The 26510-nt window shown below is 44.5% G+C and overlaps 5 protein-coding genes across 5 annotated transcripts; 2 read left to right on the top strand and 3 right to left on the bottom strand.

Moving 5' to 3' along the window:
- Positions 1–61: 61 nt before the first annotated feature.
- Positions 62–2980, bottom strand: LOC117571207 (calponin homology domain-containing protein DDB_G0272472). Its single transcript, XM_034253253.2, has 2 exons — positions 1606–2980; positions 62–1546 (listed from the first exon to the last, which is right to left on the bottom strand). Exons 1-2 carry the CDS (start codon positions 2940–2942, stop codon positions 94–96), a joined length of 2790 nt encoding a protein of 929 aa, XP_034109144.1. The 5' UTR covers positions 2943–2980; the 3' UTR covers positions 62–93.
- A 463-nt stretch (positions 2981–3443) lies between these two features.
- LOC117570825 (spliceosome-associated protein CWC27 homolog) lies at positions 3444–5248 on the top strand. Its single transcript, XM_034252689.2, has 3 exons — positions 3444–4210; positions 4263–4628; positions 4690–5248. The coding sequence occupies exons 1-3, from the start codon at positions 3621–3623 to the stop codon at positions 5231–5233; spliced, it is 1500 nt and encodes a 499-aa protein (XP_034108580.1). The 5' UTR covers positions 3444–3620; the 3' UTR covers positions 5234–5248.
- A 196-nt stretch (positions 5249–5444) lies between these two features.
- Positions 5445–8726, top strand: LOC117568891 (kinesin-like protein Klp68D). Its single transcript, XM_034249791.2, has 3 exons — positions 5445–5534; positions 5703–6462; positions 6522–8726. Exons 2-3 carry the CDS (start codon positions 5798–5800, stop codon positions 8221–8223), a joined length of 2367 nt encoding a protein of 788 aa, XP_034105682.1. The 5' UTR covers positions 5445–5534; positions 5703–5797; the 3' UTR covers positions 8224–8726.
- Positions 8727–8883: 157 nt separating this feature from the next.
- LOC117568892 (2-amino-3-ketobutyrate coenzyme A ligase, mitochondrial) lies at positions 8884–10634 on the bottom strand. Its single transcript, XM_034249793.2, has 4 exons — positions 10522–10634; positions 10237–10439; positions 9315–10176; positions 8884–9249 (listed from the first exon to the last, which is right to left on the bottom strand). Exons 1-4 carry the CDS (start codon positions 10553–10555, stop codon positions 9092–9094), a joined length of 1257 nt encoding a protein of 418 aa, XP_034105684.1. The 5' UTR covers positions 10556–10634; the 3' UTR covers positions 8884–9091.
- A 1558-nt stretch (positions 10635–12192) lies between these two features.
- On the bottom strand, positions 12193–25910 carry LOC117566459 (cubilin homolog). Its single transcript, XM_052003566.1, has 17 exons — positions 25083–25910; positions 24486–24592; positions 24046–24433; positions 22523–24011; positions 22188–22414; positions 21638–22115; positions 21386–21575; positions 19891–21181; positions 18709–19597; positions 18496–18653; positions 16302–18142; positions 13551–15861; positions 13316–13495; positions 13119–13254; positions 12824–12993; positions 12472–12763; positions 12193–12407 (listed from the first exon to the last, which is right to left on the bottom strand). Exons 1-17 carry the CDS (start codon positions 25644–25646, stop codon positions 12193–12195), a joined length of 10926 nt encoding a protein of 3641 aa, XP_051859526.1. The 5' UTR covers positions 25647–25910.
- Positions 25911–26510: the final 600 nt, after the last annotated feature.

Below are 26510 nucleotides of genomic sequence, written 5' to 3'. Positions count from 1 at the left end.
TTAACTGACAATCGTATGTACACACTGGCAGCAGACAAATAAGCGATAACATTTGACAGTTTTGGTTTTAAATTTTAATTTTTTATTTGCAGCTCAGTTTAAATTAAGATTGGCCAACATCAAGTCTTCAACGTCCAATGTATTGCCATTAAGTGCCAATTTCTTGGCATCATCATCCAGTCCACCAATTGTATTCCAATACTCCAAGTCCGCATTGCTCGATAAATTGTACATGCGTCGATAAGACGCATCGATGTTATCGTCCAACATGCGATCCACAATATCGCGAGCCGGCAGTGGCGGCACCTGTTGAACAGTAGCCGTTGTAGACGGAGCTGGCAACGCATCCGTTGAGGGTTTTCCTCTGTTATGAGAATCCATGCGCTGTGAGAATTCCACATTCTCCACGCCCATTTTGCAAAGAGCACATTTGCTCTGACCAATCTGCTCCTTCAACTTGTGCAGCGCAATCCGATCCTGAGCCAGGAGCATGCGTTCCTGTGACATTTGCGCTTCCTTCTCGCTCAGCTCGTGGGCTCGTTTGCCCAGGAGTTGCAGCTTTGCGTGCAGCAGCTGCTCTGCCTCACGTGCCTTGTTCTCGGCCATGTGGGATCGATTGATGGCCAGTCGATAGGCACTGGAGGCCTGCACCACTTCATCCTCCTTAACATTGAGGGCATTTTCTTTGTCCTGCAACACGCGCTTGCGCTGTTCCAGCTCTCGCTGCTGCTTATGACAGCGATCACGCTGCTCATCCGCCTGCTTGATGGCATCGCGTGCCACTTGCAGCTGCGCCTCCAGCTCTAGGCGTTCCTTCTCCGTGTCGCCCTGTTCGTGCAGTTTGTGCTGCATCTCCAGCTTCTGCTGCTCAACCAACAGACGTGTGCGCTCTTGCTGATTATCCAGTTGTAGACGCTCCATCTCTGCCAGCTGCATGGACTTCAGTTCCTCAATTCGTTTCTCGTCGCGCGCCATTTGATCGCGATGATAGAGCTTCTCCTGCTCGAACGCTTTCTTCTCTGCCTCCAAGTTGGCCATGCGCTGACGCAACTGCCAATTCTCCTCGGCCGAGTCCTTGGACAGGCGACTCAGCTGAAGCTCCAGCGTGCTAACTAACTCCATCAAGCGTCGCTTTTCCTCCTCTGCACTTTCTTCGTCAATCTTCAATCGTCGCTCGGCATCCGCCAGACGACGTTCCCGCGACTCAAGCTGCTGTTCGCGCTCCTTGGTCGTGCTCAATCCCTCGCGTAGCTCTTGCAGATCACTAGATGCCAGACGCAACGTTTCCAGATAGCTGCCATGATCCCGCACAGCAGCCTGCTCCAGCAACTTGGCTTGGCGAATGCGTTCTAAGTCCGCTTCATGCGAACTGCGCAAAAGACGCAGATCATCCTCGTGATCCTGCTTTAAGGTGGACAGTTGCAGCTCGTAGTCTGCCTTTAGTTTATCCAGCTTGCTGGTGTAGTACTCGCGCAGCTCGGAGTTTTCCAGCTTGAGGCGCTCCTGCATTGCTTCGCAGTGATCCTCCAACACCTTCAGCTGCTTCCTAAGGAAATAAAAATTAGCTGAAGTTTGTATGACATTTGTTTGTTTGAAGCCACTCACTTGTAGCTGCTCTCAATCATCTGGATCTCTTGCTCGTAGTTGACCTTCATGTTGGCCACCAGCTCCTCCAGCCGCAGTTTCTCAAGCAGATTGCGCTTCACATCCGTCTCCAGCTGCAGCAGCTGCTCTCGGGACTCATCCTTGGCAGGCTCAGGCTGTTGCTGGCTAGCAACTTGTTTGGCTTCCACTATGTTGCTATTACTGTTGGTGTCCTCCATAGCAGGCTGGGTCATCAGCAGCTGCAGATGCACATTGATGCGCTCCTGCTGTGCCTTAATGTGCTCCTCCATTTGGAGCTGACGCTGCAATTGCTGCTGCAATAGTGTCTGGAAACGGCGATCCTGAGACTCTTGCTTGCGTTGCATCTCGAGCAGCGCACGTTCCTGACTCTTCATCTGGGCAGCGATGACCAGTTGCGTCTCCTGCTGTTGCAAAGCGTTGTAGCTGTGACTGCTCTCCATGTGCATGTTGTTCAACATGAGAATCTGCTGAGCCGTGTTATCCGCCATGGGACGCAATTCTACCTCCTCCGCATCTGCATCTGCCAAGCGTAATACATCTGCTGTACTTTTGGCTTGCTCCATTGGCTGTGTTGACTCCTTCACCTGTTGTGGTGTGTGCGGTGTCGCTGGACGCTCCGGCTCTGCTTCCACCGCTGACTGGCTGTCCAAGCCCAATCCCAGCCAGTCGGCGGTGCCACGTTTCTTGGATACAGGCGTCGACATCCCAGAAACCGTTGCATTCGTCTCCTTTTCACGTCCGAAGAGACCCAAGGGATCCGCATTGAGATTGGTCGACTGCGCCGAAGCCGAGCTGCGTCGTCCTGGACCGCCGGCGGTCTTAGGACGTGCTTGCGAGAGCACATTCGAGGTGTCAGTGGTGGTGTCCGTAGATTGACGCGACATGGAAGGTTTTCCGGTAGAAGGCCGTTTGGTGACATCGCTACCGCTAACGATGTCATCGAATATGTTGCGTTTCGGCTCTGCCGCCACCAACAAGTCATCCAGTAGATTTTTCCGGGCACCGCCTCCACTCTTGGGACGTTTTGGATCAAAGCCCAAATCATCATCTTCGGCGTCGTCCATGGACAGCGATGGCTTCTGCTTCACTATGCGCGGTGTGCTGGTGGCATTGGGTTTAGTGGTTGCGGCAGCTGATGATGGACTTTGGACATCTGCTTCGCTCTCCTCTTTAATGCCAAACAAATCCTCAAGCTTTCCTTTGGGCCGATTTGCTTTGGGCAACTTTTTTCCAGTTGATGGTGCATCAAAGAAGTTGTCATTGTCCAGGCTGTTGTCGCTTAGCAAATCTGCCAACGGATCATCGCTAAAATTCATAGTTTTATTTATTTCAGACCACTTTTGGTACAACTTTAAGAAATTGAAACACAAATTTGTTTGAAGCAAACGTTGCTTAGTAACGTACTTTGCCTATAATCGATAAAATTTTTTAAACACACTATGTACACACTGTTTTTATATCGGCATATATCGATTAAAAAAATTGACTGGAACCAGTGTACATGTAATTAGGACCAGTTTTAGTGGATTACTTACATATTCATAACCATAACCATGCTAAAAGCTCCATCATCTCTATTTAAGTAGTTAAATTTAATACTCTTAATCATTTCACACACATAGCAAATCTTTTCTTTCTTCTTTTAAATCAAATTTTAATTGTTTGGAAAGAATTGCACTAATTTAAAAGCGACAAAACTTGTAACTGTAATAATCATCAGAATATCACTTTTTCGATAAAAATATCGATATGTTACGCATATTCTTTGCAAAACATTGTCGAATTACAACAATTTTTTCCCCTCTTTTACACAAACTAAAATCCAACCAATCTACAGAAATTGACAATGATTCTGCAAAACTCCTTCGTTTTAAAGAGTAATATCGATATATCGTTTTAATGTAAATAACGATGCAGCCCTGCTGGCCTTACCAACCATCTGTAGTGCGACGCTGAAGTAGACAACTTTATAGTAAAATTAGTTTTTATTAAAAATGAGCAATATTTACATACAAGAGCCGCCCACGTCGGGAAAAGTGTTACTTAAAACGACAGTGGGCGACATAGATATCGAACTCTGGGCCCGGGAATGTCCCAAAGCCTGCCGCAACTTTGTGCAACTTTGCCTCGAGGGCTATTACAATGGGACAACATTCCACCGGCTGGTGAAGGGATTCATTGTACAGGGCGGAGATCCGCATGGCGATGGCACTGGCGGTGAATCCATTTACGGCCAGCCATTCAAGGATGAGTTCCATTCGCGACTGCGTTACTCACGTCGTGGCTTGGTGGGCATGGCAAATTGTGGGAAGGATGACAATGCTTCGCAGTTCTTCTTCACGTTTGCGGCAACGCCAGAGCTAGAAAATAAGAACACACTTTTTGGCAAAGTCACTGGCGACACGATTTTCAATATGCTCAAGCTGGAAGAGGGTGATGTGGATCACCAGGAGCGTCCCATGTATACGCATCGCATAATCTCCACCGAGGTATTGAGCAATCCCTATAACGATATTGTGCCGCGTGCGCTGCCCAAGGCAGCAGCCAAGTCCAAAAAGAGCAAAAAGGAGAAACAAGGGGTTAAGTAAGTATTTGTCTTCGAGAAGTATTTACATTAATATAAATTTGAATTGTAGGAACTTTGGTTTGCTTTCCTTCGGCGAGGAGGCCGAAGGCGATGAGCAAGAGACCACTATATTCGTAAAGCAGAATGCGGGCAAAGCAAAGTCGCTCCATGATGCAACGGATGATCCCAAACTGAGCAAAGAGGCAATTAAAGTGCCCAAAACAGAACGTGCTCAAAGTGAGGAGCGTTTGTCCGATGACTGCGAGGAAATTGATGTCAAACCAAAAACCAATGCCTCTGACATCATTAAAAGTAAGCTGGCCAAGTCCAAAAGCAATGTGGTAAAACGTGAGATCAAAAGTGAATCAGAAGATGATGATGAAGATGTACTGATGACACGAGAACAGGAACAGAATATGAAGAAATCAGAGGAAAAGTAAGCAGGAATATTTAAGTATCAAATGTACTCATTCTACTTCAATTACTAAATCTTTTAGGAACAAAATTCGGGAAGAAATTGAATCCCTAAAACGGCAATATCAAATGGATAAATTGGCAAAGGACAAGGAAGCCTCCAAGGAGTCGGAGAAGAGTGCAAAGACTGCTGGCATAAAGGCAGCAAGTGACAATCATTATATCAATGATTTCATCGAAGTAAAAGAGAAATACACCGCTAAAACAAAGAACAAACTTAATAACAAAGGCAAGGACAGAGAGAGCTACACCTTGGAGTTATTATCCAAGTTCAAGTCTAAGCTGGACAATCTCAAGTACAAATCAAGCGAGAATGACGAAGCAGATGCTAGCACCACCACTGTGGATGAAACTGTTGTGGAAAAAGATATTAAGGGAGATGACTGGTTGGCGCATACATTAAATTTCAATAGCACTGTTCCTGTATTGGCCAAAGACGCCTCCACCAAGGGAGACGATTGGTATGATGTCTACGATCCACGCAATCCGCTAAATAAACGCAAACGGGGCGCAACAGAGCACAATAAATCATCCGGCAAATCGAAATCATCCAGAAGACATAATTGATTTATAGTAATAAATATTTAAAAAATCGTAAATGTCCAATATAATTTATCACTGGGAGTTTAAGTAAAAGTCGAATAAATTAAAGGTTTAATGGTTAAAATTAATTTTTTTAAAGGTGGCGCCATCATTGAAAAATTACCAAATTATGTGTTACTGTGCTGGTATTAATTCAGTTGGTATATCTTGCAAAGTAATGTAGTATATTTAGAAATTCAAGTTTTGGTCACGCTGGCGGCAGCAGCTGAACAATAATACAAAAAAAAACGTACTCAAGGTGAAGTAATTTGGCTTAAAAATACAGGTAATTGTTGCAAAGCATTAACTCCAAATAGTGTTGAAATTCGTAGTGTAGAATGACGTCATGTTAACACAAATCTAAATTCGCGTAACACAACGAACTGCAGCAAGTATTTGCGTCACTCACAAATTATTGATTTTATTCCACATTTGTTTCCGTTGTTGTCGTCAGAGCTACGCACAGCAACTGTAACGGGGTTACAAGGGGGGACAAAGGCAAGGCTGCTTTAGTCACCATTCCATCCACAAGCAGCAGCAGCAGCTGAAATGAGTGCGAAAAGCAGACGCCCTGGTACGGCAAACAGCCAAACGCCGAACGAATGTGTTCAGGTTGTGGTTCGATGTCGTCCCATGAGCAATCGTGAACGCACCGAAGGCTCACCGGAAGTGGTCAATGTGTATCCCAATCGTGGTGTTGTGGAACTGCAGAATCTGGTGGATGCCAACAAGGAGCAGCGCAAGGTGTTCACCTATGATGCCGCCTACGACGCGAGTGCATCGCAAACAACGCTCTACCATGAGGTGGTTTTTCCCTTGGTCAGCTCGGTGCTCGAGGGCTTTAATGGTTGCATCTTTGCGTATGGCCAAACGGGCACGGGGAAAACGTTTACAATGGAGGGTGTTCGTGGAAATGATGACTTAATGGGCATTATACCGCGTACGTTTGAACAGATTTGGCTGCACATCAATCGCACCGAGAACTTTCAGTTTCTGGTCGATGTCTCATATCTGGAGATTTATATGGAGGAGCTGCGCGATCTGCTTAAACCGAATTCCAAGCATTTGGAAGTGCGCGAACGTGGTTCGGGGGTCTATGTGCCCAATCTGCATGCCATCAACTGCAAGAGTGTGGATGATATGGCCAATGTGATGAGATTGGGCAACAAGAATCGCACTGTTGGCTTCACCAACATGAATGAGCACAGCTCTCGGTAAGTCTGTACTTTTCTTTGCCATATAGAATTTTCTATAGATTCTAATTTGCTTTCAGTTCGCATGCCATCTTCATGATCAAGATTGAGATGTGCGACACCGAGACAAACACCATTAAAGTGGGCAAATTGAATCTCATCGATTTGGCTGGTAGCGAACGACAGTCCAAGACAGGCGCTTCCGCCGAGCGTCTCAAGGAGGCCAGTAAGATCAACTTGGCGCTGTCATCACTGGGCAATGTCATATCAGCACTTGCTGAGAACTCGCCTCATGTGCCGTATCGTGACTCGAAGCTAACACGACTGCTGCAGGACTCATTAGGTGGCAATTCCAAGACCATTATGATTGCCAACATTGGACCCTCGAACTACAATTACAACGAGACATTGACGACTTTGCGGTATGCGCAGCGTGCGAAGAACATACAGAATCAGCCGGTGAAGAACGAGGATCCGCAGGATGCCAAGCTCAAGGAATATCAGGAGGAAATCGAACGACTTAAGCGACTCATTGCCCCGCAGCAGCAGCAACGCAGCGAGAAATTGGCAGCCGCTGCCAAGAAGCGTGTAAAGAAACCCAAACGAGAGCCAGTGCGTCGTGAACTAACGGACAGCGTGACGCAGCAGCAGCTTCAGCCGGCCGAGGAGGAAGAGAAGGAGAGCGAAGGCGAGGAGTTGTCCGAGCCCGAATCGGACAAAGAAAACGAGGCGGAGGTGGCCAAGTCCAGCGAGCAATTGGAGCGCGAGCGTGTGGAGAACGCCAAGCTGGCTGCCAAGTTGGCTGAGCTGGAAGGCCAGCTGGTGCGTGGTGGCAAGAATCTGCTTGACACTTACAGTGAACGTCAGATTGAGCTGGAGAAGAAGCTGGTGGAGATTGCAGAGCGGAAAAAGCGTGAAATTGAAATACAACAGCAGCTGGAGCTGCAGGAGGAGACAACGCTGGAAATACGAGAACGCAACGTTTCTCTAGAGCAGGAAGTGGAACTAAAGAAGCGCAAACTATCCAAATGCTATGCCAAGTATTTAGCGCTGCAGCAGGAACTCAACGATTGCAAGCACGATCATAATCAGGATCTGCGCGAACTGGAGATGGCACAAAATGAGCTCGTCAAAGAACTAAAACGACAGCTGCTTATCATTGACAACTTTGTGCCCATCGAAGTGAAGCAACGTCTGTACACGCAGGCCAAGTACGACGAGGAGCAGGAGGAATGGAAATTTGCCTCGCTGCCTATGCCTATGACCACCAGCGATGGCAAGTTTAGCAACAAACGTCCCGTCTCGCATCCGAATCGCCGCCGGCCCATCTCCGAGTATGCCATACAGGAGGCGAAATCGAATGCACCCGGCGCCATACGCTTTCGCAGCGAGAACATACTAAACTATGAGCTGGACATGCCGTGTCGCACCACCCAGGAGTATCGCACACCCAAGGTCTCGGCCTCGTTGCAGGCTGTGCTGGCGCAGGCCATGCAAACGGGCGATGACATTGACATTGTGGATACGCACACCAATTCTTTGCGCCATCGCCTCGAGAACATCATCAATGGCAACAGCAGTAATGCTGCAACCACTGCTGCGACTACAGCCTCAACAGGTATTGCCGGTGCTCCCAACACACGTCTGGCCAAGAGCACAAGAAGTGGCTTGCCAAGCGCCGGCTCTGCGTTGGATTCCAATCGACGACCGCCCACTGGTCGCATGCCCGTCAAGAAACCAGCCTCAGCATATCCCAAGGCGCGTGGCCTAGTCAACAAGTAGTCCCAGGAGAGACTCGTATTAACTCAGTCACACACACACAGAATCACACACACACACTAACCAAAGTTCTCATAGTCACAGTCAGCATGTAAAAAATAACGAATCGAATCTAATCTATGTTTTAGTTGCGCATCCTATGCAAACCCAAGTCTTAGCCCAAATCTTCGCACATTTCGCGCTTTCTAAAAGTATTTTGCATTTCTTGTATTCCCTTTAATTTGTTTAAACCTTTTTTTTTTGGTTTATTATTTTTTTTTGTTATTGCAATTATTTTTTAATTGATTTGTTATTGCTTTTTGGTGCGCCGCAGTCGCAGTTGCAGGCGGCGCCTGCATTTTGTCCCACTGTGGCCAAGTCATTCATTTAATGTGCAATTTAATCTTAAGTTTAATGTTTATAATGTTTACTATTACTTTATGTTTATGACTATTATTATACTTACTTAGTACAAGCAGCTTAGTTAATCTGATCAGACCAAATAAAGCAACTCAACTCAAAGCAAACTCTTTGCATATCGTTCTTTATATCTTTCATCTTTAACGTTACTGTTGTGACCTATTTTTCATCCTGTTTGTTTCAGAAGTTCAATATGCGGATAATTATTTGGAGATACATCGATCAATTCGAAATTATTTAATGACCTCTATATTGATATCAAAACCATTTCACTTCTATTTACATTGCTTTGCCCACAGCATATTCTTGTCATGCTTCACAGCATTCCCAGCTTCTAAGTGAGCTACCTAGAGTACGAATGTTTTATTTAACCAGAGTTACGTTTAATAAATGCCAACAGATTGCTTGATTTAAATTGAAAATGCAGCAGAAAAATACTTTATGCCTTTCGGGGCTTTTCCTTTGCGACTGTTCACTTGATGACTTTAAGGCCACGACCAACCTCAATGAAAGCCTGCACAGCGCGATCGATTTCCTCCTCCGTGTGGGCAGCAGAGATCTGCACACGGATGCGAGCCTTGCCCTGGGGCACCACCGGATAGCTGAAGCCAATTACATAGATGCCACGAGCTGAAATGAATTAGAGAATGAACGATTTCGAATCCAAATCGTAAGTGAAGAATTTCGGCACTTACTGAGCATTTGATCGGCAAAGTTGGAGGCGAGGCGAGCATCACCCAGCATGACGGGACAAATGGGATGATTCTCGCCGGCAATGGTGAAGCCAGCCTTGGTCATTGCATCGCGGAAGCGTTGCGTGTTGCTCTGCACACGCTGGCTGAGCTCGCTGGAGCTGAGCAACATGTCCATCACCTTGAGACCCACACCAACAACAGCTGGTGGTAGCGTATTGGAGAATAGATAAGGTCGCGACTTCTGGCGCAGAAAAGAGATGAGCTCAGCAGGGCCAGTTGTATAACCACCTGAAGCACCGCCCAGCGCTTTGCCCAGCGTCGAATTGATAATGTCCACCTCGCCCATGACCTGATCGTATTCCTCTGTGCCGCGTCCCGTGGCACCAAAGAAACCTGTGGCATGGCACTCGTCCACAAACACGAGAGCGTTGTATTTCTTGGCCAGCTCAATAATGCGAGCCAGTGGCGCAATGTTGCCATCCATGGAAAAGACACCATCGGTGGCAATGAGCTTCAAGCGAGCATCGCTGGAACGCAGCTGCTGCTCCAAATCGGCAAGATCGCGATGCTTGTAGCGCTGCTTTTTCGCCTTGCACAAACGAATGCCATCAATGATGGAGGCATGATTCAATTCATCCGAGAACACAGCATCCTCGGGCGTGAGAATGGCCTCAAAAATGCCCGCATTGGCATCGAAGCATGAGGCATACAAGATGGTATCCTCACGGCCATGGAACTGGGCAATCTTCTGCTCCAATTGCTTGTGTATGTCCTGGGTGCCGCAAATGAAACGCACCGAGCTCAAGCCAGCGCCATAACGTTCCAGCAGCTGCTGACTGTAGGCAACAATCTCTGGATTGTTCTACGCGCAGTTAAATGATAAATAATGGAGTAAATTAAGGTTTGTAGACGATGAACTCACCGCTAAACCAAGATAGTTGTTGGCACAGAAGTTGAGTATGCGCTTCTCGCTGCCCTGCACAGTTATCTGTGTGCTCTGCGAGGATGTGATGATGCGCTCCGCCTTAAAGGTTCCCACCTCCTTGATGGCGCTCAGCTGCTGGCCAAGAATATCGCGTAGCTGCGACTGCGCTGCAGCGCTGTAGTGACGCACTTGGCCCACAGCTGTTGGGGTTAAGTTGCATAATGCAAATAAGACGAATTATCATGACAGATGTTCAATTGAAAATACGAATTACACGCTTACCGCGCAGCGACAATATCTTTGAAAGAGCTGGCATTTTTCGACGTATACTTAATCTCGTTCCGTATACTTAATGTGTAGACAACAGACTGGCAGCACACGTCCGTCCACTCAACGCCTCACATGGAACTGAGCGACCGAGCGACATCAGCAAAACGGGCCCCCAATGCAAAAATTAAAAACAAAACAACAACAAACAATATAGTAAGCAGCAACAAAATCATGGCAACAACAAGTTGAAGGCGCTGTCGTTGTCGTCGTCGTTGTCAGGCAAGCATCAGGTTTGTTGTTGTTTTCCTGATTTATAAATACATAGACCCCATACATATACATACATACATATATCATCGTATAAGTGTTTAACTTTGTACATAACGAACTGTTATTATTATATTAATTGAATTTGCTTTCATTTTCGTTGTCATAGTTGCCGCTGCCAATTGTTAAAATTTCATTTTTCTCTGCACTGGGAGAAAAATAACAAATAAAATTAGCAGAATGTGATTTCGAGATTTTGGAATATTATTACTATATATAAACATATTAAATAATAAAGCATAAAGAATCATGTAAATTAACAAATTAATAGTTCATGTTATAAGTAATACACATATATGTATGTAAATGCTTTCCAAAACTATAGTGATTTATCATCACAATATTGAATAATAAAATTCTTAGCCAAACCGCAAATGCAAACATATTATAAATAAACACATAATAATTATAAAAATGTGTACACTACAAAATTATTTATGTATTTCTGTTTACACGTCGTATCCGGAAATTATATTATTCGCTACATTTATGACGTAGCAATGATATTACGCATTGCTCAATTAACCTTGTCAATTATGTGATCCATGATCTACTCTCTTCGCAGTTCTTTTAATGAAATTAGTAACAATGCCATGACCAATTAAGCAATGTTGCCTATGTAAGCAAATTAAATTGATTTATGTATTTGAAATTGATTCATGTAAATAGATTAAGACTTACATTCATACATATGTGTGCTTTTGATTTGAACCTGATTAAGCGCACATGATAACCCAGATCTTTCATTGGCAAGTGCATATTCATGTGCTAATATATTATCAAAATGTATATGGTATTAGAATTGGCATAATAAACATATAACAATACAATAAACACATAATAATAATAATTCAATTAACGTATTAAATGCAGTAATTACATTGATATTTAAACTCTACAATCTCTCCACAGTGACCGGCAAGCAGTGTACTTCTTGTGCATGAACAGATGGGCCTGCTTGTACAGAGAGCCAAGGTCTGTGTAAGCAGTGCAAAAGTCACACGTCTCCAAGCATAGAAACACCAAAGAATATTCTTTGGTTAGTATCGATAAAATGATACTCGCAGTTTTGTAAAGCTAACCAAACTAGTGCAAATGGGTTTTTGGTTTCTTGCCATCGATCCTTATGTCATCAACATACTGAACGTTTTAGGACTGCATGTTGAATTATTTTGATTTTCTATGGGCAGATTAATCTGCTTGCACTAAGAGACACGGTATGTTAAAGCAGAGCACAGCCACAAAAAACTATGTATAAAAGTACTGACGACTGCATACCAAGCAGTATAATTCGATTGACCTTATTTATTTTATTTTTATATTTATGTGAATCAAGATATAAAATTAAATTCACAGTTAGACATTGAAATGATTATAAGACAATCGAAATCCGCTGCCAACGAAATTTGGTGATTTTTTGGCCACAATTCTTATGCGATCACTTTGCATATTAAACGCTGCAGGCATAGTAGAGCCACAAAAGCGCCGTTGAGTTTCGGAATCATCGTCAAGTTTTTCGTAAACACTAATATTATTGAGGTCGCAATTGGTGGCTGAGCCCATGTCGAAAGCTAAGCGAAAAAAAAAATTGCGTTATGTCTAATAATAATATACTATTGATATATAACAACTCACTTTTGAAATAGAATTGTAGTGTGATTCCGGCTGGAACCGAAATGTACCACGTGCACTCAGAAAAGTCATGATTATCATATGGCGGATACGCAAGCTGACCTTCCAAGCTGGTTAGATTCCCTCCACAACCAGCCGGCAGTGTGTTTACGTTGGAATGGTAAAATATTGATATACTTCCTACATTGGATGAATCAATGCGAATCGCGTTTGAGGTGCTCAAAAAGGAGGCAGGCTTCGATTTGTAGTCATTTGTAGCATTTAAGAGCGTACGATTTGCGCCCATGTCTGTAATCTATATTAAAAAGAATTCCGTTAATAGGCTTCTGAATAAAGTTAATTGCATTTTTCTAACCAACAGATGTCCTGAATCTATGAACTGATAAAAGTGCACAAAATCTAATTCAAGGGCCACAGCGTATCCGTTTGGTACATGAATTTCATTAATGCAATTTTTGGCCTCGGATCTTTCCATGCCATTATAATTCAAAATCCCATCCAAAGATACAAAGGTACGGTTGCAATCTAAAAAAAAAGGAAACAGGTTGGAAATATCCAAGAGGGTTTAAACATAAATAAACAATTTATCAGTTGTTCATTCAGCTATCTTATCTTTGTAAGCTGTATTATGTTTACCAATTTGGACATACTTATTTTCGGCCTTATTGTCAAGTTTAGTTCATAGCTTATATCGCTTCCAGAACTGTGGAAGATCACATTGAAGCTTCTGCTGTAGGGGAGATACCAAGTGGTATTGCTGAATTCTCCGCAATAATACCTGTCAAACTTGTTGAAGGAAACAAGGCTTAGTAATAAAGCAGACGCGTTCTTAGCCAACAGGTCTTACGTAATCGCCCTTGATAAACACATAGTCGACGCATTTGCGGGTCAGTGGAGAGATATCCGACAATTGCACGTCATGCACATCGATTTGAATGTCAAGAACAGTGGTGAAGTGCCACTGACAGTGAACATTGCCCTGGAAAGTGCTGGAGATACCCTTTGAACTCAAGCGAAGATTGATGGACTGCAAAGAACAGTTTATTATTAGAGCCCCAATGGAGCAGTGAAAATATACTCACCTCATTCCTGCCTAGAGTATAGCTAAGTTGGCCACAGAAACTCGGTTCTATTTCAAACAGTATCTCAAAGCTGATGTTCTTCGAAGGCGCAATGGCGCTCAGTTTGATTACCATTTCATTGTAGGAACTGTAGAGCTTGGTGCCGTTTCCCAAATGGGAGTAATAGCTGCCCAGACTGGCACTGTTGCCATCGAAGCCATCTAAGATCTCAAGTGAGCTGCATTTAGGACAAGCTAGCTCATTCAGTTGGAGCTGCTTCAGCCATACGGAAACACGATTACCGAGCGGCACATTAACGCGGAAATAACAATGCAATTCATCGCCAGCAGTGCTGGCATTCAGCTGATAGGATCGTACCAGATCCAACCGAGTGTTGCCCTCGCTAAGCGCGAGACGTTCGTTGCAATTGGGCGTAAAGTGCACGCTGGCCACAAAGCCTCGTCCACTTTCATCCATATAGCGGGGTAAAGTGGCCACAATCAATGCCTCATTGCTGTCGACCATGACGGATGGACTGGTCAAGTTACCACACAATTTACTGATCAGCTGCTCCTTGCTGTGACTATTGCCACGATAGATGCTCAAATCGCCATACTGACAACGGTTCTCAAGCTCAAAGTACTTGAAGCGAAGAAAGATCGCATGCTGTGGCGGCGCCAGCACATGCCACTTACACTCCTGGCGAGACTTGTAGGTGCTGCCCAGGTCAGAGAGCAGCGGACGCAGCGTGAATGGAGCAGTGTAATTGCCACCACAGCCAACCAACTGATACTGCAGCTCGAAGGGAAATGTGGAAGACATTGTCGTAAAAACAAGACGCAGACGTTCATATCCGCTAACCTCGAAACTGGGACACATGGTCTGATTAATCAGCTGCTCCTTCCCATTTACTGTTCGATATGCATCAAAGTAGGAATTACGACAGGCCCGCTGCAGCCAAGCCGGATTACCCTTGGGTATGACGGTGACCACCAGTTGGTGCTTGGTGTCCGTGACGAACTCATAATTGCAACGCATGTCGTTATTCGAGGTGCTTTGATAGGTATTGCCACCGCTATGCGTTTGCAGCTCCCTGCTCACCTGGAGCTTCATATCACAGGTTGTGGAGACGTTGAAGGTGAAGCCATCAGCTGTGATGTTGTCATTGGTGCGAAAGATAATACGTAGACGATTCGAACGTGTAATCTGAGGCGCAGGCAACTCTCGTCCACAGAGTGTGTCTATCGTTTGCCAGAGATCTGCTCTATATTCGAGCACCTCTAGGCGATCCTTGCTGCAATTGGGCGCCATCTCAATGAAGAACCGATCCCGGAACTCCAAACGCAGCGACAAATCCGACGGCGCTTGATACTCCCACATAAGCTCAATGTTGTTTTTGTATTCTAATGGACCAACAGTCACTAGAGGCGCTGGCCTATCTCCATATAGCACTATAATTCCGACTCCCAAACTCGAATCTTTTAGTTTTTTGTTGGCAATCAGCTGGAACTCGCTGCTTCCTGCTTGATACTGAGTTGCATGATAACGCACCACGTAGCCGAGTCTAAATGGTAGTGTGCTGTTGCTGGTCACGACCGTGTCGCGACAGAATCTACTCAGTTCACCGTCTCCGAATTTGACTGAGATGCTCACATATTCATTCTCACAGCGATCAGCGAAGCTTAAACTACTGGCATTGACTTGTAAGCGGTTAAAGTTATCATTATTCAGCGTCCATACACATTCGAGGGCGCCAAAGTGTTCCCTCAACAGTGGCAGCTGCATTGTGGTGCCGTCCATCAACCTAATGTTTCCGCCACATGCGTAACGTCTATAAGTAGCCCGGAAATTAAACCCAATGTCCGGCTCTCTTTGAACGATCTCAATGCGCCCAAATGTGGTCGCCAGCGAGAAAGTTGCATCTCCTGGACGCAATATTTTCAGCTCCCTTTGCAGCTGATCGGAGAACCTGACCAAACCACCATGCCTCACCATGGAGTATGTGACATTAAAGCTGATGGTTACCTGCGGATCGGACAAGAAGTGCAAGTGACAGTAATAGCGGGGCACTTGCAACATCTCCACATTGGAAAGCATGCCTGCAGCCTGTTTATTAATGTCCGGCGGGCAGGAGGAGGCTTCCAACGACGAAAAGCGTGCACGGATCGTCTTTCGCGGCAGGGAGGACCGGAGTATAATTTTGATGTTCAAAAGATTATCGGTAGATTCAATAAATCTGCTACCATTGTAGGTATTGAAATTAAAATCGACTATTTTTGACAACCATCCCATGTCATTGTAGGCGATAACGTGCAATTCCGACGAGACAATTCTGCAGAAATAGATTTGAGAAAAGAACAGTTGAAATAGTAGTACAGTGAAATTTCAAAAAGTTAACGCCTCTATTAAGTCGACCCCCTTTAAGCGAATACTTTTTATGCGAAATTCTTTGGAAGGTCTCGCCTTTTGGCAAGTCAAAAATGATGCGACCGTTTAACATATGATATATACGTCCAATATAGATTATACTTTATTCAATCCAATGCTCTTTGTATATGGTTTGTCAGAATCTGAATCTAGCATTGTATGCTTAAGAACAAGGAAACATTGTCACTCTAGGGTCTACCTATAGTATATTCGCTAATATGAAATAATTTAAGCAGTATGTCCGTCCGTATTAGAACCTTATATGTATTTAAATTCAAAACAAATTTTGTTTGTGTTTAAAATGTAATGCGGTATCTCAGAGCCGAGTACACTCAGCATACTTACGATTGTTTTGATTGAGTGGGGGGTATCGGAGTAACGGAACGCAGCTCATCTAGGTTGAGGAATTCAAAGCGAACGCGTTGACCCTTTGGCACCATAATACGCCACTGGCAGTACCGCGCCCACTTCTCAGGAATTAAAGTCCGTGATAGTTGTAGCTCCCCAGAAACAGCATTGACAGCGTGATTGCACGCACCAACAACCTTGTTATATTGTAGACTAAATCCTCGGTATGTATTAAGCTTAGAGTTCTTTGTCACGAATCGCACAGCAAGTTCGTTTGTTGAAAAGGGAATCGAATAGGGTATCTCTGTGAGATTTCCATAAAGTATTAACATGACACGTCGTTCATCTACCATATCCAAGAACTCAAGGCGATCCAAATCATTTGCATTTGCTGCCACATCATAGGGCACATTCAAATCGGTAATGTTGATAACGATATGTGTATCCGACCGGGTTTTGACGGTATACTCGCATTCCGCCGGCTTGGGATAGCCGCCCAGGAAGGGATAGTGAACGGAACTGATGACACCACTCAGAGAAGTGTGCTCGCCACCGCACTGACTCACCGAGACATTTAGCGAGAAACCCGCATGGGGTTCATTGAGCTCCGACTGGTAATGCACCAGCAGCAGATTTCCAGAGCTTCTTATAGTCGCTGGCTTGTGGCATGTGCGGAGTAGACGACGTGAGAGCATTGTTGAACCGTCGTAGAGCTCGACAAACTCCTTGTCGCAATTCTGAACACTCAAGTCGAAGATATCTACGAAAGTGGCTAAAACGGTTTCGCCCAACGGTGCCACTATCAACCACGTGCAGTCCGAGTATGCTGGAGGATAATCCGGATACTTGGGAGTGCTAAGCACGTAGCTGGGCGAGAGATGGGTTAGTCGAATTTCAGATTGACAATCATTGTACTCTCGATATGTTAGTGTCCAGTTGTTCTGCACGTGCCTAGTTCCCATGCGGTTATTCCATTTTTCGAACGTCAAATATTTGATGGTAGCATGTGGCCCACTCGTCCGATATGACTTCTTATTAAAATTCAATTGGTTGCAGAACTTGCCGTGCGGCAACATCGGTGCTCCGGTGTCGACACCATCATAGATGAGTCCATAGTGCGTGCAAGTGTTGTTGACAGCCTCTGAATGATACTCGATGCTTATGTCGACGACACTGCCGGGTCGTACATTGATGTGATACTCACAGACGATACTATCTTCCATATATTGATACCACAACCTTTCCTTCTTAGGAATCATGATGGTGCCCACCTTACCAGTCATATTGCCACCACAATTGGTTTCGACAACTGCTCTAAAGCCGGTACCATTCATAGATACGTCAGAGATGAACTTGATTTTTAGATACGGTGTGCCTTCGACGCGTTTTAAGAGCGAAGTTGCGCTCATATTGCAGACATGCAACTGCTCCTGCCAATCCACCATATTGCTTGAAGTCTGAATGCTCAGATAGTCTAGCGCGCACTTGTCCGATACCTCCAGACTGGCATCATAAAGTTTTGCAACGACATGGCGATCATCGTCCTGTGCCTTGAACTCCCACTCACAGTTCAACCTCGGTCGATAACCATGTGGATACCCTGGTGACATTACTTGAATCCGGTCTTCGCGTCCCACTATGTAGCTCATGCCACATCCTTCGGTTAGCGTCACATTGCCGACCAGATGATCAGTTCTCTGAATGTGCCAATTCAACAGAAAGGCGTCGAAATCTGCATTTACAGTTTTCAGATAGATGATATTGCTACTCGAGGTGAACTGCCAGGGCGAGTTCTGTATTGGGATGCGCAATCCGGTGTCATCAAAACCATCAAACAGCTTGAAGCATCAAAATATGTATATAGTCACAAATTAATTTCGTTTAAATAAAGCGAACATCACAAATTTAATTAAAACTACCGGACTAAAGAAGCGCATTGCTCTCTTAAGCTACTCTTGTTGTTAGTAGTCAACTAATTAAATAATCTTTTCTATTAGGTAAAGTTATGCCGAAGGTTATTTCCACTACAATCGATACAATGATATTTGCAAGTAGTAATGAATTAGAAAATTATAAATTATAAAAGCAGATTAACTAAATAATAACACATAAAATTAAGCAAATTGTAATATATATGAAGTAGAATGCTGTAGTGCCACCAAGATCAATTCTCGCAACACGCACAGCTTACCTGCAGTCCAGTGTTGTACTCCTTAAAGTCAATCACGATAATCGAGTCAAGTTCTGCAAAGATGCGCCAAATGTAAGGCTGCTCATCGCCACGTACCGCAAGCGTTGGTGGCGATTCGATCTTACCACTTGTGATATTTGAAAATTCATTGACGTGAGCTGAATTAAATAATGATTTAATGAGGGAACAAATAAAATTGTTATGTAAACGTACCATAATTCCAGCGTAACTTGAATCCTTTGCCAGTGCTGCCAGACTGACTTCGGAATTTCACCCAGACGTCCGAGCTAACAGTCAGGGGCTCCACAGGCAGCACATTGTCACAGTATAGACCCAGTAAGGAGCCCGTCTTACCAGCACGTACTTCCAGGAAATCGAAATTGCAGTGTTCGGACTTGAAAATGTCCATTGCCTCGAATCTTAGTTCAATGGCATTGCCAGGACGGAGATTCGTTTGCCATTCGCATTCCACATTTGAGGGATAGCTGTCCGGATAGTTGGGAGAATTAAGTGTGCCGCGAGCGGACTTAATTGTACCTCCACAGGAATTATCGAGGGTGCTATATTGAGCTGCTAGCACAATGCCCACTGCTTCAATGCGTGCCACGTTAGTGGGGATAACCAAACTATTCGGATGCTCTTTGCATAGATTATAATAAAGCACATCATCCTCATCGTTGTATATCCATAATCCTGTCGTGCAATTGCTACCTTGTGATGTGCATGGACACTCCAGTTGATTAATGTTAAGTGAAATTCTAGTTCCATTTTCTGACTGAATTTCCCAAATGCAATTTGTATCGAGTCGAGAGTTTAGATAACCCTCGTGGTCAATTCTCTTACCGCCGCATCCTCGTTGAAACCGCATCGCAAACTTACCCCATGCACCTTTTTTGGCTTTAAATGTCACATGAACAGTGCCCTCCATTGTTAAGGACTCTAAAGGGTCGTTGCCACTGTATTGAATACTGAAATGTGCCGGCTTAATTAAATCTCCTTTCTTCAAATGCTTGGAGCCATAAATTAAAAGACTAGACAGCTCGGAATTCGTTGTAAAATTGAAAACATCGAAGCTGAATTGAATAGTATAGGGATGTTCAACCTGTCGAAAAAGTTTAGGCATTAATAGTTAACGATTCACGGCCACTTCACTTAATATATTTTTCACTTAATGGTCTTAATGCCATTGCAATCCATTTACTTTAAATTTAATTTAGAATCAGAAAACCCAAAGAAAGTGATGCTATTTTAAACTCTTTGAACAACCACTATTAAGTTCTTTAAACAGCCACATATTTTAAGATTCAGTTGTGACCGTTAGAACAAGTGTGCATATATATATATGTATTACAATAAATCTGTTAACTTCGCTGAGTTGTTACTCTACAGACTCACCTCTACGACCCATACGCACTCGATATCCTTATCATAAACATCCAAGCCTTGCTGGTAATAGCTGGGAGATGCAATAAGTCCGCTGCTCGCACTAATGGTGCCTCCACACCTGGCTGGCACTTGAGTGTACGTGGCTTTCATGTATTTGCGAGTACGTTGCGTGCTGCTACGGAATCGGATATGCAGCTCATTTGCTGGGGAGGAGAATTTTTGAGCAGTGAACTCCACTTGGCAACTGCGCAGCATGACATCAGATGCATTGCTGCCAGACCAAACGGTCAGCGTATCCTGACTGCAATCGTGTTGCGGTGTCTCAATGTGCAACTCCTCAATGGAGAGTTCGATTTGATAGCCTTCGGAAACAAGGATGTGCCACTGGCAATCCTCATCGACACTGAATGGAGCATTCGGTGTCTCAATCTTGCCACTGGCAGCGCGCAACTCTTCGCCGCAGCCCACACGCTTGAATTCGGCATGGAAACCCTGTGATCCGATCGATGTATCACTATTGAATTGCAGCACCAGTCGATTACCCACACTAGTGACGACATCTTGAGTGGCGGTGCATAAACGTCGCTCGCTCACGAGCTGAGTGTTCCGATAGTCGCGAAGCAGCACGTAGTCAAAAGCACAATCGGGATCAACGGCTTCGAAGCTCATGTGGGAGATAGCCAACTGCACATGACTCTTGGCCTCTCCAGCTCGTATGTCCCACTCGCATTTGGTATTGGTGTCATATTTATCGGGGAAATTGGGTGTCTCAATGGCGCCACTCAGCTGCTCCAAGCGCACAATGCAATTGGTAGTGTAGTCCAGTAGAAAATGCATGCCTTCAGGTGATTCGTCATTCACATTATAGCGCACCAACACTTGATTTCCTCTGGATCGCAATGCCAATTTCTCTCCTACAATGCTGCAGTTCAGTGGCAGTTTGGGACTACCAACAGTGGGTCCATCGTATAAGGACAAGAGACCATTGCACAGATCGTCACGGCTCTGCAGCTGCAGATCCACCGTTGATCCAGCAGACACACTGATCTGCCAATCGCAGGCCAGAGCACCTCGATTGCCCGACATGCTGTGTGGCGAGTGTATAGAACCTGACGATGACGTCAGCTTGCCGCCGCATCCAACGGTTGTGATCTGCCAGTTGAAATGGAAGCCACTTTCCTCCATTAGTGCATCAGAGTGAAAGTGTATATATAGGGCATTTGCATAGGAAGGCAGTCGCGGTGGAATATCAAAACCACAGTAGCGTCCTATCAACGGTGCTTCCGATTGGTCGCCATTTCTGGTGTGTCGATCAAAGAAAGAAAAATAATAAAGATTGTTAGAGAATAATTGGTAGAGGAAAGCTGCAAAAAGAGGGAAACATATTATTTCATTATAAAATTATTTTTCTTAAAAAAAAAAGTAGTTAAGAATTTGACGATTTTAACAATTGTGTTGTTGGTAGAAAGCTAAGAATCTTTAAAAGTAATGTCAGCTAAAGCACCTGATCTCCACATAGTCATCAGTGCAGCGATCCGAAGTACTTTCCGTTGTAAAATTGTGAACAATAAGCTCAAGGCGTTCTCCGAACGGCACCCTAATGATCCAAGTGCAATTCTCAGATGAACCATATTTATCTGGCCAATTGGGACTCTTAATGATACCGTAGCGTGCTGAGTAAGTGCCGCCACACACTGTAAATGTATAATTTTATGATTAATGAGTATAGGGTGTAATATCACTGTGGTTAACTTACTGTCATTAGCTGGTTTGTAATCAAAATTTAGTTGTGAGATAAATTGTTCCCCAAATGCTCTTATTGTCAGAAGATTCGAATCGATGTCTTCGCTCAGTTCAAATGGCTCTAGTTGTCCCCCTTTGAAATTTCGAAGTAGTTTCCCTTCCCCCACAGTGCTGTTATCAAATAACTGTAATTTTCCTCGTCCCACGTAGTCAACCATTACTATATGCAGATGCTTTCTGCCTGGCACTTCAATAATCCATTCGCAAATAGTATTGCGAATAAAATATTCGTAGGTGTCCTGCGTGGAAGTAAAGACGCCTCCACATTCCGCGGAGGTTGCCTCGAATTGAAACCGAAGACCACGAGCACGCTGAGGATTGCTAACTCCATGGAAGTGCAGTCGCATCTGGTTATTTTTGGAGACCAAAACAACATTGGTCAGATTTTGCGTGTACCGTTGTTTATCGCTTGAGTTCCGAGAAAAATAAACCTGCGCACATAAATAAAAATAATAAAACCCAATTTATTATGAAATATTTACTAACATTCCAACTTTACTCACATCCAAATAGTTCGGTTGAATTGAAAAATTTATAGATTCGTCGTCATCCTGATGCTCAGCAGAGATTGTTTCCTTCCCACTAATCGATAGATCGATTATTGTAAGTCGGATCTTATATTGTACAGGAATATTTATATAGTATGTGCAGTCCAAGTTCTCCAAGTATCCATTCGGATAGTTTGGGGTCGATAAATCTCCCGAATTTGATGTTATATTAGCGCCGCAAACTAAAGAAAATATATGGTTTAGAATTTTGCCACGAGGATCAGATATTTGGGATGTGTATTTATTTTTGGGTTGACTAGCTTTTCATAATTAATTATGAAGTTGCCTACCTCGAGTGTATCGCACTTTAAAATTACTTGGCAGCTCGAAGCCTGCCAGCAGATATTCATAACGCAGTAGAATCAGATTGCTGCTAGATAAAAGAAAGTGCTGATTGGCTTGCATCATGTTGCAGAAACGTCCTAGCAGCGGCTGATCAACGCTGGACCCGTCGAATACCTCAACACTCTGCAGCAGGCAATCCATGAAATCGAGTTGCTCGAAAAAGAGCTGGATTCTGGTGCCCTTTGGCTGTTGCACGAGGAACAAACAAATGAAGGAATTCATGTGGCCAATTATTAGACCACTCGCTTCAGTAAAAATGCCACCGCAATTGGGATGCCCAGCAATCACCTCGTAATGCACTTGGAACGAGCTGTCCATGCGCACCAAATCTGTGTGGAAGTGCAAGCTTAAGAGATTCACTGAGCTGTAGAGAGGCGCTGGCTCAGCCGATTGACAGGTCCGATATAGCTGTCGATTCGTTTCATATATGCTCAGATAATCTCCTTCACTGCAATTGCTTGACTGCGGCGTTCGACTCTCAGAGGGACCCAGTGTAATCTCATAAAAGTGCAGCAGGAAACGTGTGCCAAAGCGCGCCAACAATTTCCAGCGACAGTCTATGCCGCGTTGCGCCTTGCCCGGATAACCGGGAGAGCGCAGCACACCCGTCTGACCCATTTTCAGGATGAGTTCCTCGCCACATGTCATGGGCATTGAGCTCCAGGTTAGATTAAACCCATGTCCCTGCGTGGCATTGTTCGAGAGAAACCAGAGGAACAATTGCGACTGTGTGGTCATAACAGTGCCATTACCGAGCGGCAACTGCTGGCCACAGAAGCGTCCAATAAGTGGGGCAGACAAGGAGTTGCCATCGTGCAACTGCAGAAAGTCGGCAGTGCAATCGGTGCTGTTCTCCAGATCAAAGAAGGTAAAGGTCACATTCAAGATCATTCCATGTCGAGTGGCAATGGTGAAGGGACACCGCTCATTCGGTTCATATGCCAACTGAGTTCTGTCCTCGCTGGGTGGAAAGCGTACGCTGCCAGTCTCATTGCGCAACGAGATGCCGCAGAAGCTGCGTAGATGAGAGCAGCTGCTGCCTGAGTAGCCGGCTTGGCAAACACACATGAACTCATTTCGTGGCAGTAGGCGGCAGGTGCCGCCATTGTGGCAGGGATTCGGATGGCAAGCATCTGACTCCATGCACAGGGCACCCTTGTAGCCCGGCTGGCAAATGCAGCTGGTGCCACGGCCACTCAGTACACAGGTGCCATTATTCTGGCAGCGATGATTGTCGCAGGGCTTTCGATCCGAATCTTCGGTGCAGCCATCGGCGCCATAGCCATGACCATAGTAACCGATTCGACAGCTGCAAACCACCGTCTCCGAGATGTATTCGCATTTGGCGTGATCGTTGCAAATCTGTTCGCCGTCGCAGGAATTGGACTTGGTCGGCGAGCAGCTTCTCCCATCACCCGTCCAGCCAATGGGACAGCGGCCACAGCGAAATGAGCCCTCGTGTGTTGATGCAGCTGACCGTCGGACGCTGACTGCAGCCACCATTGTTGCCGTCTCGACACTCATCGATATCCCGACAGTACTTACCATCCCCAGTGTAGCCTGGCGGACAGGCGGCACAACGAAAGCTGCCCGGCAAATTTATGCACTCATCGTGGCAGGGATTTATCTCGGGTGCACACTCGTCCACATCCCGTGTGCAGGGACTGGCGCTTGCCTGAGTCACATTCGCATCTGCCCACGTCCAGCCCTGATCACAGATGCACACATAGCCAGCTGCATTGCTGGCGGACAGGCAGGTGCCATGATTGCCGCACAGCTCCGCTGACTGGTTGCTCAGGCAGGCGTTGTGATGCAGTCGACAATGAACTCCCGAGTAGCCAGTGCGGCACACACAGCTGTGGAATAATAAAGACTAAAATGGAATCACTGATTGGAGCGTGTACCTACCGATAGCTGCCAGGAGTATTGATGCACTGGGCATCGTTCATGCAGACGTCCAAATCTGTGCTGGCCAAATCGAAGCACTCATTCACATCATCTTCGCAAGTGGCGCCCTAAAAGGAAATTGCGGAAAATAATCGGAAATATATGTAGGAACGAGGAGGAGAAGAACTCTGCTCATTGCTGTTGAAAGATCAAATTTCGAATGATTCATGTTATAGAAATAAAAATTCGAATCTCAACGAGCCTCAAGCATAAATAATTAATTGATGGGAAGTTCAGTATTAAATTTATTAGTACTAATATGTTTAATAAATTTAAATAGCGTATTAATATACAAAATTGGGAAAATAATTTATTTATTAGTGCGAACTACATCATATTAGAAATATTAGTTATATTTTTACTTATTATGATATTTATTGCGATCTGATCCTTGTTATGCTAGTTTCAAATATTCAATATTCATAAATTGACACTTTATTTTATTCAAATTTAAAAATCAGACGAACTAATCAGCTTGTTGTTAGAACTGAGAAAAGCACTGGTGTACGCCCCACAATAGTAAAGGTCTCCGCCCACTTGGAAGAACCGCGTACTTACTTGCCAGTTCTTGGGACAGATGCACTGGAAGGACTTATAGGCGTCATGACAGGTGCCGCCATTCTTGCAGGGATTAGAGGCACACTCGTTGAGACGTAGATTGGATTCCAGCGTTGTTAAGGTGTTTCCCACGACCTGGACACGTTGCAGAGTCCGTCGTAGCACGCGCTGACTGAGGCCACCACGTCGAGTGCCATTGTGCATGTTACTCAGCCAACGCACGAGTCGATTGAGATCGCGTTGAACACCACGAAACTCCTCCTTGAGTGCATCCAGGGACAAGGGCTCTCGGTGTGTTGCTGTTGATTGTGCGGTGGCTGCACGTCGGCGTCGCTGCAACAAGGCAACAATATCCACTTCGTTGAGCAGCAATGAGGCAGCACCTCCCATCAGACGCAAAGTGATGTTTCGATCCTGGGCTGCTTCAATAAGCAGTGTGCCATCGTCAATGGCCCGAAGCAACGCTTGATCACGATTAAAACTTGCCTGTATCGGTGGCAACTTTATGAACAGGATCACGATAAAAGGCAGAAAAATCTGAATAATATATTTCCTTTTACACATTTTATGCACAAGTTTTCATTTTAAGCTTTGCAATAGATTTTAGATTTTACACTTATCAAGCTATATTTATTCGTAGATGATCACGCGCTGACTGAAACTGGAGTCGATCGCTTCCCTTTTATAGCCAAGCTCGGCAAATAATACATTGACATATCTGAATTCCATTTGTGCGAGTATGAAAATAAGCGGCGTTTATTACGTGTGTGTTGTTGATATGCTTTCTTTATGCTTACGCTATGATACCCTATCAAAACAATGTCAATAAAAGTAAAGTGTATAGGAACCTTAAAAAAAACTATATAATATATAAAATTGTGGAAATCCTGACGTGCACTGTGCGGCAGTCCAAGTGTTGTATAACATTTCTAATTTAATTATATTGCCTGATACATTAACTACTTACAGCTGCCCACAGAATAAGTTCCTTAAAGCGAGCAGCGTTTATAAGCCGAAGTCTATAGAAGCCACTACCACCTTAACATTGCTCATGTACTAGCTAAAAAATATGAACAATATCTAACCGAACTAATTTTATTGCACTTTCTATATATGTACTGCTGTCATGACATCAATCGGTTATTGCCGAAAACTTGCGTGTGATCTCGATCTAATGGTTTAGGGTAGGCACCATTATCCTAAATTAATTAGAATTGATTCGAAATATACTGTATTCATACCTCAGTTGAAATGCAATTTTTAGCGTATAAATGTAGAAGAGAACATTAATTTGCTAATATATTTTCAATAAATATTTATACTTTCTTATTCAGTCCAATAAAAATTGGTATTCAACCGCAAGTGGGAAAAGCAACGCAAAAACTCTTTAGACTATTTGCCCTGGCTTGTATAAGATGTATTGTATAA

The sequence above is a fragment of the Drosophila albomicans genome, chromosome 3 (genome assembly GCF_009650485.2).
Source record: "Drosophila albomicans strain 15112-1751.03 chromosome 3, ASM965048v2, whole genome shotgun sequence".
Lineage (NCBI taxonomy): Eukaryota > Metazoa > Arthropoda > Insecta > Diptera > Drosophilidae > Drosophila > Drosophila albomicans.
Note: the sequence above shows the minus strand (reverse complement) of the source record. Positions and strands in the feature narration are given on the sequence as shown.